The sequence below is a fragment of the Watersipora subatra genome, chromosome 3 (genome assembly GCF_963576615.1).
Source record: "Watersipora subatra chromosome 3, tzWatSuba1.1, whole genome shotgun sequence".
Taxonomy (NCBI): Eukaryota; Metazoa; Bryozoa; class Gymnolaemata; order Cheilostomatida; family Watersiporidae; genus Watersipora; species Watersipora subatra.
Window position 1 is genome coordinate 49,425,659 of NC_088710.1, and position 13,968 is coordinate 49,439,626.

At 36.3% G+C, this 13,968-nt stretch overlaps 1 protein-coding gene across 1 annotated transcript in view; it reads left to right on the plus strand.

Moving 5' to 3' along the window:
• The first annotated feature begins 312 nt into the window (after positions 1–312).
• Positions 313–13,968, plus strand: part of LOC137390681 (GON-4-like protein) — a 45,086-nt gene continuing 31,430 nt past the window's right edge. The window contains exons 1-12 of the mRNA XM_068077005.1: positions 313–328; positions 603–723; positions 1,163–1,247; positions 2,245–2,382; positions 5,449–5,577; positions 6,986–7,135; positions 7,254–7,346; positions 8,702–8,873; positions 9,433–9,540; positions 11,591–11,711; positions 11,979–12,147; positions 13,652–13,732. Coding sequence (XP_067933106.1) covers positions 313–328; positions 603–723; positions 1,163–1,247; positions 2,245–2,382; positions 5,449–5,577; positions 6,986–7,135; positions 7,254–7,346; positions 8,702–8,873; positions 9,433–9,540; positions 11,591–11,711; positions 11,979–12,147; positions 13,652–13,732 — 1,383 coding nt within the window. The remainder of the gene's footprint in view (positions 329–602; positions 724–1,162; positions 1,248–2,244; positions 2,383–5,448; positions 5,578–6,985; positions 7,136–7,253; positions 7,347–8,701; positions 8,874–9,432; positions 9,541–11,590; positions 11,712–11,978; positions 12,148–13,651; positions 13,733–13,968) is intronic.

Below are 13,968 nucleotides of genomic sequence, written 5' to 3' on the forward strand. Positions count from 1 at the left end.
GAAAAGTTAAAACTGTTGTTGATTAAACTAGAATCGTGATCTGTCCATTATTAAGAATGAGATTATTATTATTAAGATTCCACGACAACATTTGTTTTATGATGAACTGTTTTGATAGAAGGTGGCAGCTAATAGTTGACATTTTTAGGCTAATCTATATCATATTGTCATTATGATGTACAAAAGGTAATCTAATGGATGCTTTAGAGTTTGCATGTGCAGTAGCTTATTACAGAACTACATAATTAGTTTCACTAAATATTGTAACTAACGTATTTGGTTTGCAGATAAAAAAGTCAGAGAGAGTTGTAAATGGCATCAGACAATGGTGAGTTTTTAATCAGAGCTCGGCTTGAAATAAAATTAGTATTCACTGATTTTTCGCTTATGCTTTGATAGTGGTTTGCGTGATTAAACTTCTCCATATTTTTGCATTTGCTGAATTTGCCAGCATATATTCGACCAATCAGGTACATAACAGGTTCATTTCCATTCAAGTTTGAAAATTTGAATTTTTCCTAATTTATAGTTTTTAAACAACTATTACACATGTTTTTTTTACTTTAATAACTTCAAACTATTATCTGCACATTCTTTTTTAGAAAAAGCAAAGACTCCTGTCATTGATGCGGTCAGTGATGATGAGAGTCATGCCCTCGTGGTACACGAAACTCCTACCAAAGGAAAGAACAGACGACATCGAGGAGCAACTCGCAAAATATTGTGAGATAACTTATTGTCCTTAAAGCAAGATGTAGCTGTAAGGCTGATTATGTGCATTTTTGATGTTCACTGAAATCAACAAGATAGCTTAGAATATGATAAAATTATATCACAGACTTGAACTTTAATGAGAGCCTTAACTAATATAACCACTAATGAGGGGTAGTTACCAGCTGCCATGTCTAGAAATCTATTGTCAACCAGTTATTGTAAAGGGGAGAAGTATAGCCGTTGTGTACAGGATGGTTAGATGGAGACAATGTAATATTTTACAAGAACAAATGCTACAGCTAAATAAATAATTCAGCATTTTTGAATATCTATCGAAGATGAATGCTTATTTCACCACCAGACATGTAAAACCTCAGTCTACAGCATGGCCCTCACCATCAGCCATGTAGAATCTCAGTCTACAGCATGGCCATGTGATGTATTGTAGTGAGGAATCAGAAACTGACAGAACTGAGAGGCTGAAAGGGGTCTCTGACAATCTGACAGTGACAAACATTAAATCTATCATATATGTAAGTTGTTCTCGCAGACTTACCAACATGGTGGATGGTATCGTTGGTGTGTTTAGCACTGCTTGTATACTGATCCAGCTGATCTTTGGTCAAAGCAGTAGCTTGAACCAGGTTGGAGCAGAGCCCTCCGTTCTTCATATCATCAACAATCTTTAATATCAAATGTTGTGATTGGTCAAGAGTAGCTAACATAATGTGATACCCGATGCATAGCTTAGCAATATTTTTTCGTGTCGTAAAATTTCTGGATTACTCAGCAACCAGGGTGAGATAACAACATGTAATTCTTATATAATGAGATATTCTTTGTTGGTAACTTTTTTCTTGGTAACCTCTGTTGGTACCCTCCGTTAGTAACATTTGTTAATAACCTCCGTTAGCAACCTCCGTTAGAACGCTCCGTTAATAACCTCGGTTAGTAACCTTGTTAGGACCCTCTGTTAGTATTTTCTGTTAGTACCCTCTGTTATTAACCTCCGTTAGTAACATTCGTTAGTACCCTCCGTTAGTAGCCTCCGTTAGTATCCTCCCTTAGTACCCTCCGTTAGCAACATCCGTTAGTAACATCCGTTAGTAACCTCTGTTAGTAACCTTGTTAGTACCCTCTGTTAGTATTTTCTGTTAGTACCCTCTGTTAGTATTTTCTGTTAGTAGCCCCTGTTAGTAACCTCTGTTAGTACTCTCTATTGTGGTACAGCTATTTTATGCCCGACTATATATACAGCTCTTCGTGTGGCAGCTGTTCATCTGAATCGAGCTTTTAGATGCTGGATAAGTTGTTGTCATATTTATTTTGTTTACGAGCATACACACTTGGTGGAAAATATCTGATACCTGCTGTTAGTTGACAAAATTTGATGAAGGATAGGGCGAGGCTGATTGGTCGAGTAAATATGTCATTTGCTCTACTTGCATGTGCTCTGCATTGACAGAATGTGGTTGATGATCCTGTTATACTGATTCTATAGCGTATCTGATACCTGTTTTGTATTGCCAGAATGTTGTGAAAGATGCCGATGTGCAGAAGATGCTGTCAAACTCGCTAAAGGAGGAAGGGAGTAAGTTGGAAGAAGCTACATATGAGCCAAAGATGACAAGGGCTAAAATGAAACAAGTTTTGGCTAACGAAGGGAAAGTATGATGTACAGTTGCTATCAATAGTCTCTGTTCCTTGTATTTAATCTGACCTGTTAAATTTAGTCACAATGAGATCTTTTTTGTATGTGATAAAAGGTTGGTTGACAGCCATATTTATCAGAACTCGCTGTAGAGATGCTTGTTGGCAAATACCATTGCATTGATTAGACAAGATTATTGAATGCTTACTAACTGTATTGTACTTTGCAATGAACCTTGTCTAATTATAGCTCAGCTTTTGCATCTTCATATATCCACAGACTTTTATGGTTTGGAGCGTAACATGTCTGCATTTATGGAAATTCCAACAATTTGTGGTGTAAAATCTGGAAAGAAGATAACTCCTCGCTTCAACATTGCTAAATTCGAATTCAATCAAGGATGACTGTGTGCTGTTACAATGCTGGCTAGCTGAATGTTTGTTAAGTCATCATTATAAATATGTATGAGTCCTGGCTGAAAGCTATGTAAGTTACATGTAGGTCAATTTGCAAAAGCCTTTTATAGTTCTTCACCAGTTATTACTCATTTGGGCTGCAGCACTCGCCTTCTAAAAGCCATCTGCTGGTTATATATCCTGGCAATGAATTTTTACAATAACCTCTTTCATACTCTAAGTTAGCCTTTAAAATATTAATTATTTTTAAAAAATAAATTTTTCAATTAAAAAAAAAGATAATGTAGTCTATTTACTCTTAGTCAACTATTCAATTTCAGTGAGAGTTACTGTAACCCACTTATGAAATATGTCTCCATTTTAATAAGAACTGTTGTGTGTGTGCTTATAGAGTAGAGTTGATTTTGTTATTTGAAACTTCAGATTATTAAAACCAGGACCCATTGCATAAGTCCTTGCATAGGCAATAGAGGTACACACAACCGAACATAAACATTACCAATAATGCTCTTTCATTATTATTTTGTTAGGTTAAATAATATTTATGTAAAGTCAAACCTTGACGTATGAAGATAATTATTTATTTATTTTAAGAACCAAACTTTCATTTAGAAACTAAATTAATAAAATAATAACCAGTAAAAAAGGTTTTTATTGTTACTTTACGTTAGGCTCAGCAGTACTTAGATTCAGTAGTACAGTGAGTGTTAGAGTGAGTCTTAGAGTCAGTGGTACAGTGAGTGTCAGAGTCAGTGGTACAGTGAGTGTCAGAGTCAGTGGTACAATAAGTGTTAGAGTCAGTGGTACAGTGAGTGCTAGATTGAGTGGTACAGTGAGTGTTAGTGAGTGGTACAGTGAGTGGTAGAGTGAGTGGTAGAGTGAGTGTTAGAGTGAGTGGTAGAGTGAGTGTTAGAGTCAGTGGTACAGTGAGTGTTGGAGTCAGTGGTACAGTGAGTGTTAGAGTCAGTGGTACAGTGAGTGTTAGAGTCAGTGGTACAGTGAGTGCTAGATTGAGTGGTACAGTGAGTGTTAGTGAGTGGTACAGTGAGTGGTAGAGTGAGTGGTAGAGTGAGTGTTAGAGTCAGTGGTACAGTGAGTGTTAGAGTGAGTGGTAGAGTGAGTGTTAGAGTCAGTGGTACAGTGAGTGTTAGAGTGAGTGGTAGAGTGAGTGTTAGAGTGAGTGGTAGAGTGAGTGTTAGAGTCAGTGGTACAGTGAGTGTTAGAGTCAGTGGTACAGTGAGTGTTGGAGTCAGTGGTACAGTGAGTATTAGAGTCAGTGGTAGAGTGAGTGTTAGAGTGAGTGGTACAGTGAGTGTTAGAGTGAGTGGTAGAGTGAGTGTCAGAGTCAGTGGTACAGTGAGTGTTAGAGTCAGTGGTACAGTGAGTGTTGGAGTCAGTGGTACAGTGAGTGGTAGAGTCAGTGGTACAGTGAGTGTTAGAGTCAGTGGTACAGTGAATGTTAGAGTCAGTGGTACAGTGAGTGTTAGAGTCAGTGGTACAGTGAGTGTTAGAGTGAGTGGTACAGTGAGTGTTAGAGTCAGTGGTAGAGTGAGTGTTAGAGTCATTGGTAGAAGTATGCAGTTTATCTTACACTAGACATAGTTTAAATTAATTTAATGTGTATATTTTTGGTGTTTTTTATTTCTGCCAGTTTTTCTATTCTTACTCATAAAATGGTCAAGTTTTGAAAAATTTTGAATGTTATATGTTGAGAATTCTTTTGTATGTCAAGACAAGTGTTTGCTTAAAGTTTAGGCCGTATGTCAAAGAAATCACATGTAGAGATTATTTACGTCAAGATTTAACTGTCATATATACATGTATTATATAGTGTATAGTGTGTATGATATATAATATTTGAAAGTATTAGCTAAAAATTTATTATTAAGTAGATTATTTTACTATGTCTAAAACATGGTATCCTACATTGTTGCAACATTTCTTAGCTAATAGTTTGTTACGCGTGTGAAATCCAGAGGTGGTTTGGAGTGGTATAAATCTGACATGTAGCTTTTAAAGTATAGAAAGTATTCCAGACATGAAATTAAGGGCTCATAACCTCTATTTTATGAGATGTTTTGAGTATGGTTCGAGTGGTGTTCACTATAATGAGTAAAACTCAATGTCTCGATAAAAAATCTGTGTATTTGTGTATTCTGGAGAAAAAACAGTTCAAGATATAAAAATGATCTGTAGTTTATTAATTCAATTAGATATACATGTAGTGTATAGCGGTTCAGTGCCCAAGGAGTGTGAAGCTACATGTAATGTATAGCGGTTCAGTGCCCAAGGAGTGTGAAGCTACATGTAATGTATAGCGGTTCAGTGCCCAAGGAGTGTGAAGCTACATGTAGTGTATAGCGGTTCAGTGCCCAAGGAGTGTGAAGCTACATGTAACTGGTAACAAATAGACGTCAGTTTCTGTTTTTATGCTTCTAACAAACCTCACTTTCTGTTTCCTAACTTCTGTAGTCTTCACAGATTTCTTACGTCTACTCAAACTCACATTTTGTCTCAATCGTCTGAGAGTTTGGCACTCTCGACAACACGCTCTTAGAAATGGTTGAAATTGATTGCCGTTAGTATTTACGCCGACTGTACTTGTGCAGATGAGACTTTTACGTGTCAACATTTTACAATTTCTTTGAGATTAATTTACCGCTGTAGATCCCTTATCCATGGCCACTGTCACCCCATAAGACTTTGAAAAGGAGGCGGAAGAGACACTTTACAGAGTTGGAATTTCCAGAAGATGATGACGATGAAGACTATGTTCCTGAAAAAGACCTAGCGGAGGTTTGTAGTAATTACTGCTGAATAATTGTTGCGTTTTACTGAGGCTAATTGATTGTAGATGTCTGGATGACTAATAAACAAAGATGATAAGAATTCACTGCAGTTGACTCTGGTATTTTCTAGCTGTTTACTACATATTCGCTTTCGTGCATGAAAATTGTTTCTCTAGCGTCTAATATTGAAAGATTTATTATTCAATCAAAATTGGTATTTAGATTGTCTTAATTTTTTTAATTTGATAAAACATTGAATTGTTTTTGTTTTCTTGGCCTACATTGTTTATTAAATAAAATTAATAACTAGTTACTGTGTTAGCGACTACTGCATGTGGGCGGATTTCGTAAATAAAAAGTCTCACCCAGAATTAAGAGGGTTATTTTTCAAAAGAATGCCTTATATCTGCATTTTTTCTAATTTTTTTTCTGCTAGAAGTGCTATGAATATGTTGTTACAGGTATTGGTTGTATATTTACCATGTAGTCCTCGTCATTTGCAGTACCTCATATTTCGAGTATGATCTATCTAGTAGTGGCTGATAAGAAAAGCATTCGCGTTGCTCAATCTAATATAATATAGGAGTTAACTTCTCACAGAATTTTAAAATCTATGTTTGTTCAGGCTGGCAATTATTTAAATAAAAATAACTAACCTTCAAATTTGCATTTTTATTATAAAGTTGTAATGAATTAATATGCAATGTTCTAGTGTTTGAATGGTACTAGATTAGTTTCCTCACACTGATACGACGTGTTGCCGCGTTCGCAATTGCCTTCACAATTCTAAAGAAAGTTCTAGAAACTTTTGTATTCTAAATTTTTTGTTTTCGTCTACTTAAAATATCGAGTTTTAAAAACTTTATTCTCTTTTGTGAACATGAATTTTAAAAGCTCTAGTGGAATAGCTGTTTTTTGGCTGATTTTGTCGGATTTTCACTTTTTCTTTGTGTATTGTGATGCGTTGTGAGTTATTGGTACTCCAAGGTGAATGTATTTGCTTTCTGTCAATGAGTATGGTATCTCTACTCATTAGCGCAATGATTCACAGTTGCTACAGTTTGTTACAAGTGTTAAAATTCACCAAGTTGATTAGCTCTCTCCTTCTCTTATCGCGTAACAGTATTCTATCTGTCTAGTGTATAAGATATATCTACTGCTATTGAAATATTCCTGTCCAAATGTTTGCCATTGTGTACTTTATAGTATGATATAGTTGGCAGGTAAATCGAGTACATTATACTTGAGTTATAATTAACAGATAGCAGGTACATTTATTTAAAGCACTCTGTGTACATTATCAGAGTTGAGGTGTGTAAACCTTGCTGCGCTTCCCTGGAGGTGGCATGTATGTCAAGCACACTGTACTTGGGTATAGTTGGCAGGTATGTTGACCGAACTTTGATTGGGTTTAGTTGGCAGGTATGTCAAGTGATGAAGATAATGAGAGCATACTATCATCCCACACCAGTGAAGTTGGCTCCCCAATGTGTTCCAAGTCTCCACAAGTTGTCAACAGTCCGAGTCTGAACTTACCTTTTATTCCTGCCCGCCATGTCAACCTTGTACGTGTTCTCTCGCTGCCATAAGCTTTTACTAATACATACCTTGGCATTTAATCCAGTGTGGCAATTTTTTCTGTCAGCTTTTGAATATTGTACCGATTTCTCATTTTTTCTGCAGCCACAAGTTTGCATGGGTCCACCTCCACCTCCGGAAGATTCCTCTCCCGAGTATCAGCAGCCATTTTTAGATGCACTCGATCAACTCGACTTGGTCAGTATTTTTGGTCTGAAAATATATTTCCGTTTAAAACATCGTCCAAGTCTCTCTCTCTGGCAGTCAGTCATTTCGACAATAACTGTTTTATGGCTGAGGCTTTATTATTGGCTTCCATGCAGCTTGTTTTCCACTTTCTCTTGCTATCTGTTTGTGTCTAGCTCCCTCAACTTCATGTTACTCTTTGCTGCATCTTTGTATCTCAGTCTAGGTCTGGCCTGACTCCTCTTTCTCTCTCTTTCATCTAAGTACTCATGTAAGATATATATCATATATATTGTATATTATGCATAATATATAAAATATATATATTAGTATATGTAGTTTACACTGTAAAGTAGAGTGCTCAATAATCGAGTCAATTAGAGCTGTGTATGAAGTTTATTAAAAACTACAGGTTAAAATCATTACTACTAATAGTTTTCAGGTAGAATGACTAAAATGTATAGTGTACAAAGCTATAAAATTACTTTATAAAGCTGAGGGCTTAATGCTATTGTCTGATATAATTATAGTATCCAGCAAAGATGCCATCAAATTATGTTATTGAGCTAATTAGATGTTTTCTAGCATGTGGTCGGCATGTTGATATCAGCTCACTTCTAGTGTTAAGGCTGGCTAACTTTGGTTCGAATATGATGATGTACTTTTCCCATAGACATAACTGGCAAGATTTTGTTGATGTGTTGTATGACCTATGATGTGTTGTATGTTTTGATGATCTTCCAGGTTATATTATAGTGAATGTTCTTGTCCTTCAAGTCCCATATATGGGAAAACATGCTAAAAACATCTAATTAGCTCAATAACATAATTTGATGGCATCTTTGCTGTATACTATAATTATATCAGACAATAGCATTAAACCCTCAGCTTTATAAAGTAATTTTGTAATTTTATAGCTTGTGCGTTATAAATTTCAGTCATTCTACCTGAAGATTGCAACGCAATCGCATAAAACTATTAGTAGTAATGATTTTAACCTGTAGTTTTTAATAAACCTCATAATATATATATTATACATAATATATAATATATTATAATATTATATATGATATATATTAATATATTATATACATGTAATATATAATATTATTATATGTATATAATAATGTTATATAATATTATATACTCTCAATAGTATATAATATTATTGAGAGTTTATATAGAGAGTATATACATATTCTTAAGCACAAGTCTATATTTAAGTGAAAAATTAGTGAAATAGCTTCAACCACAACCAGATTTTGTTATGTTACCAACAATGTTTTGCATTTATACTAAGCGATACCACTCAAAGAAATTAATACTGAGTTGTTCTTTTAATTTGTGGACTGTCTGGTATTGTATAGACAGATACAGTAGCTAAACGCACACGGTCTCAACAACCGCTGACATACACATCGATAAGCAGCATTGAGGCGGAGCTTGTACCTCCTGACGTCACTCTCGACATGTATGAAAACCCAGAAGAAGATGAAGACCCGGAGTGGAAGGATTTTCTTCAAAACCTGCTAAAAGATGGTAGCTGTCTATTTGTTAGCTCTCTTGTTTTATCCGTATGTTAAGCTTTTAAGCCATTAGATATTGGCAGCGATGGTCTATTGGAAAGAAGTATAGTGTGTCATTGATGCTGCTCTTTATGGATTGGTGGAAGTTAACTTGAATTTTAAATTCAGACAGAGGCCTAACAATACAAGCCGATGAAATCTTCCTTCAACAATGTTTGAGAGTTTATTCTGTAAGCCTGTGTTGTTAAACTTCTGTTTGGGTTTAAAGTTGTCACTGTTAAGCATTTTGATGAAAGGTTCGCTTACATACTTTTTTGCTAATATGTTAGTGAGATCATCACTAGATATTCTAGCCTTCATAACACCTTTATTTCTTTTTCATATAATTTTCTGTCAATAGAATTACCGAAGCTCTAAGGTTTTACATGGAAATGTATGGATTTGATAAGCAAAATTAGTTTAGCTTGCTTGACGAATATCATATTAGGTCATACTTATCTACTTATGGCCAAGAGAAGACAATTGCTGTGTTGTTAGCATTTTTAGTGAAAGATTCGGCGCTTGGTTTGTAGATGTGCCTGCTGATGAGGATGAAGATGATCCAGAGGCTGACCCTGAATATAATGTTTTGGCTGAACCAGAGCCAGAAGAGGATCACCTACTTCCTGTCCGAGTTAACAGTATGTATTAAGATACTGGATTTAGTGTTTGAAAAGTCTACATTTGTTGGTTTTGACAACAAAATCCTGATATTGGTCTGATTAAGTTATGGTATATCTAAATTATTTTCTTAAAATATGATGCACACCAATTGGGTTGGAAAATAAAACTTGTGCAGTTGGAAAGTGTAGAATAAACCAGCTAAATAACTCTTGTTTCTACTGTAATTTTGATTATAACATTATATCTGATGTAGTTACTCATTTGCTGGTTTTTAAAGCATCCAAGATGTGGGCCTTTTTTAAGGCTGTATATGTTACTCGCTCTGTCCTATATTCAGAGACAGCAAACCTCATTGCGGTTTGCTGTCTTTGTTGCTGAGAGAGGTGCTTGTGAAATCCTACCAACGTCTGACAGAAAGTTGCATTTTCGTCTCGGGTGTTTGATCACTATCAATTTCTAACTTACATACATTGTAGGGGTGAGCCTTTGTACAGTATAAAGTTCCTCGATGCCTAAACTTACCTTACTCATTTCAACTATGTTGTGGTGAATGAATTATATACACATCTACATGCATGCTCATCTCTTTGTTATCTGACTCAGTGCTCATAGTGCGGTTTGCTGTCATTCTTGCAAAAATGGCTTTTGTTTTATCAATGAGCTCGCAGCCCAGCGTAATCTGCTTAGCTTTTGGTAGCACTACTAATAAATAACACAGCATTTGAGCCCAGAATTTGTCTTTAGTTATTATATTATCTACTTTAATTAGATTTAGAAAGTTTTTTCTGACAAGTTACATGTAGAATCATGGGTTGTCAAGGTAGACACTGGACTAAATTTTAATAGCTAGATTTCAACTGATGGCTGCTGTGACTGACGCAATCATCTTTAGCACAGGTTTTTTGTAGCAGTATTACTGTTACTGTACTCAGCCTACTTAGATATTGCATACCGGACCAACTACTTGAGTGCATAATCAGGGATCAGTGTAGTTCTAACAACTTATAAAACCAACAAACTTGTTATTATTATTTTTATGAATCTCCCAAACCCTAAATACATACATGGAATCACAGGCTAAACCACCATCTCTTGTTTCAGCTAAACAAAGCTTTTGAATATCGGCTTATCGAAACACCCATTTATTATTTGTAAAAACTACTATTCGATTGAGCTCTGACTGATCCAGCTCACCTAACCTTCACTATTTTTGTGGTTCATCAAATGAAAGGATAAGTTCTGAAACTGAGCAAGTACAGTTTTAGTTGTTGCGGTTGGGATGATACAGAGATTATAGCAGGTGTGCTTCATCTTTATCGCTGGAGTCGTCAGCTCTCATTCAAGTGTGGAACTGGAGACTGCAGCCTATAACGTTGCCAGAACATTTACTTGCGCCACCGCACATGGTCTTCCGCCTTGTATAAGATTTATTGTAACCATTGCTCATGAGATCAGGCATAGGAGCAGTTGTGGTTGATTGCCATGTTTAATACCACTGATGGTCCCTGTATGACTCGGACCATGAATCTACTGATCATGGGTCAGCGCTGTAACCATGGCTACTCCCCCATAAAGCTACCGGAACATAGGGCTGACTACTTGCTTTTGCTCATTGTTCCGTTTCTTAAAATTCTTTGCTCTGTATTCTTTGTTTTTCTCAAATTCTGTATTTCTGCATTATTTTCTTTACCTACATTTTTTCCCAGAAGTGTCGAAAAACTTATCACTGAGTTCTGAAAATCTATTGAAGCAAGGATAATTCTTATTAGATATATTATTAAATATTATTAGATTATTATTTCTGTGTAGGAATAACTAGAATGCACGTACATGATAAAGCATTTAGGAGTTAGCGGTGCTGCCCGCTACAACTGCAATGAAAAATCTGCACCTAGTGAATCAGTTTTCAATCAACCCTCAAATTTTGTTGCTTGCAATTGACAAGTGAATGCTGGCTGCATTACAACTTATTTTAAAGCAGGAGCACACAATTACTGAACAAGCTGACACTATGATCAATCATTAATGTATAATTGTCAACGCTGCAATCAATCTGCTGGTTTGTAGAGAGTGAGATAAATCTACTGATGGAAGAGTTGAACGAGAGTGAATGGCTAGCCAACGACGAAGATGACTACAGTCAGGATGTACCTACTTCCTTTAACACACCCAAGCCTCTGCCGATTGGGTGAGTGCTGGTTGTTAAACTATTCATGATCAGTTGATAGGTCTTAGATTCTGCCTACTGGTTGATTGCTCTTCAATCTTCTGTTGATTGGTTAATTGTTTTGTCTGCTAGTTGGTTGAGTGCTTCTCGACCCAATGCCGACTAGATAAGAATTCCTCAAATCTTTTTCCTTTAGTCTTTTTTCAGAAGTCAGTGATTCTAAAGTCTGATATGCTTTTCTATCATGTACTTGTGTCAGCTATCAATCAGGATTTGTCTTATTGACAGAAAGCTCACATCGGTCGCTGAGCTATTGGCAATGAAAAGGGCTAATGAAGTGCAGCAAACAGATCAAACTTTACCCAAACCGGCGTGTGAGGTGGAACCAACTACGGATAAACAACTGCCGAGTATGAGTTTATATGAGAGAGCACAACTGCTGAGACAAATGCAGCTAGTAAGTTATGTGTTGACTTGAATGAGAGTAGACAACCACAGTGCAGACGTAGCTGGTAAATTGCGTGTAGGGGATACAGGGACTGATACTATTGGCACATAAAGTATAGGCTTGTATGAGAGAAAAAGACCGCAGTGAAATATGTGGTTAGGAAATTATGTGTAGGCTTGTACGGGGGAAAACGACTACAGTAACAAAACTGGTTAGTAAGTTTTGTATAAGCTAGCATGGAAGAAGACAACTACCAAGACAGACAAAGTTATCATATTTACAGCATAATTTTTAACTAAATAGTATAACAATATTTGCTATTACTTGATATCACTGGCTCATGGCATATGCAATGGCAGTTTTTTATTAATGAAGTATTTCATATCCAGCGTGTGCATACAACTCCTTAAAAGTGATAGGCAATGTCATCATAAATTATACGAGGTCTGATCCAAAAGTTCCCGGAATTGAGTTGTATACTCGTGCATATTCACACGATGGAAAAACCCATTGCAGGGTTGGCTGGGAAACACCTCTGGAGTGTTGTCACAAAATTTCAGGTTGCTATGACAATGCGTTCTCATGTGAGCTAACGATATGTCAAGGTCTGTCCGGTGCTTCGGTATTTTAAAAATTTTTTTTTATCATCATGTCTAATAAACAGGAACAGCGCATTTGCATTAAATTTTGTGTGAAATTAGAAAAAACAAGGATATTACGACCTTTAAAATAAAGTTTTGATCATTCTTGAAAGCTTCCTTAAAATCGTTGCAAGCGTGCATCCTGAGCTCGTTTTGGTCATCAGTCAGCAAGCTTGGCACGAACTTTGCTGCGACTCGTTTAATCTGTTAAAAATTGTTTAAATTGTCAGTTAAAACTTTTTGAACAGTTCCAAAGATAAGTCCAGTCTCTCAAAATATCTCTAATGGTTAAACGTCGATCTGGCATGACTAGTGACCTCACACTGTCAATTTACGAGCAGGTTCTTGCCGACGCTGGTCTGCCAGACCTCGCGTCATCTTCAGTGCTGTCTCTACCTTCACAAAAACGTTTGTACCACTCAAAAATTTGTGTTCTTTATAGACCAGCATCTTCAAAAGCAATAGTTAACATTTCAACTGTCTGAGTACTTGTTTTCCCTAATTTCGCACAAAATTTAATGCAAATACGCTGTTCCGATTGATTAGGCATGACGATAAATTTGTTTAAAAAAAAGACGGAAGCACCGGACAGACCTTGACATATCGTTAGCTCACATGAGAACGCATTGTCATAGCAACCTGAAATTTTGTGACAACACTCCAGACGTGTTTTCCAGCCAACCCTGCAATGGGTTTTTCCATCGTGTGAATATGCACGAGTATACAACTCCATTCCGGGAACTTTTGGATCAGACCTCGTATTATCGTTTAGCTGACAATTTGATACTATGATACCACTAAGTGTTGTATTTGTTTGTACTTCTGTGTGAAGAGCCAATATTTATGTTCAATCCACTCATTTGTTTTTTCAGTATGTCCAGATTCTCTGTCAACAAGCTATGCTGGCTCAGGTGACAGCACCTGCACTCTATCAACAATCAGTTCAGTTTTTGGTAAGCTGAGAATGTCTACACTAACGTCATGTCTAGCGACAATGATCAAAGTAGAGACCGTGTTTCAACCATATCTTTTTTTGGTGACAGAATTTTAGAGTACATGTATAAGATTTTAACTTTTTTGATGTTTTTATAATTGATTTAAACAACACGCCTGCCAAATGAGATGGCAGTCCATGCAGGTGCTTGGTCAGGACCAACCCAACCTTGGCAGATGCTACTAAAAATATTGC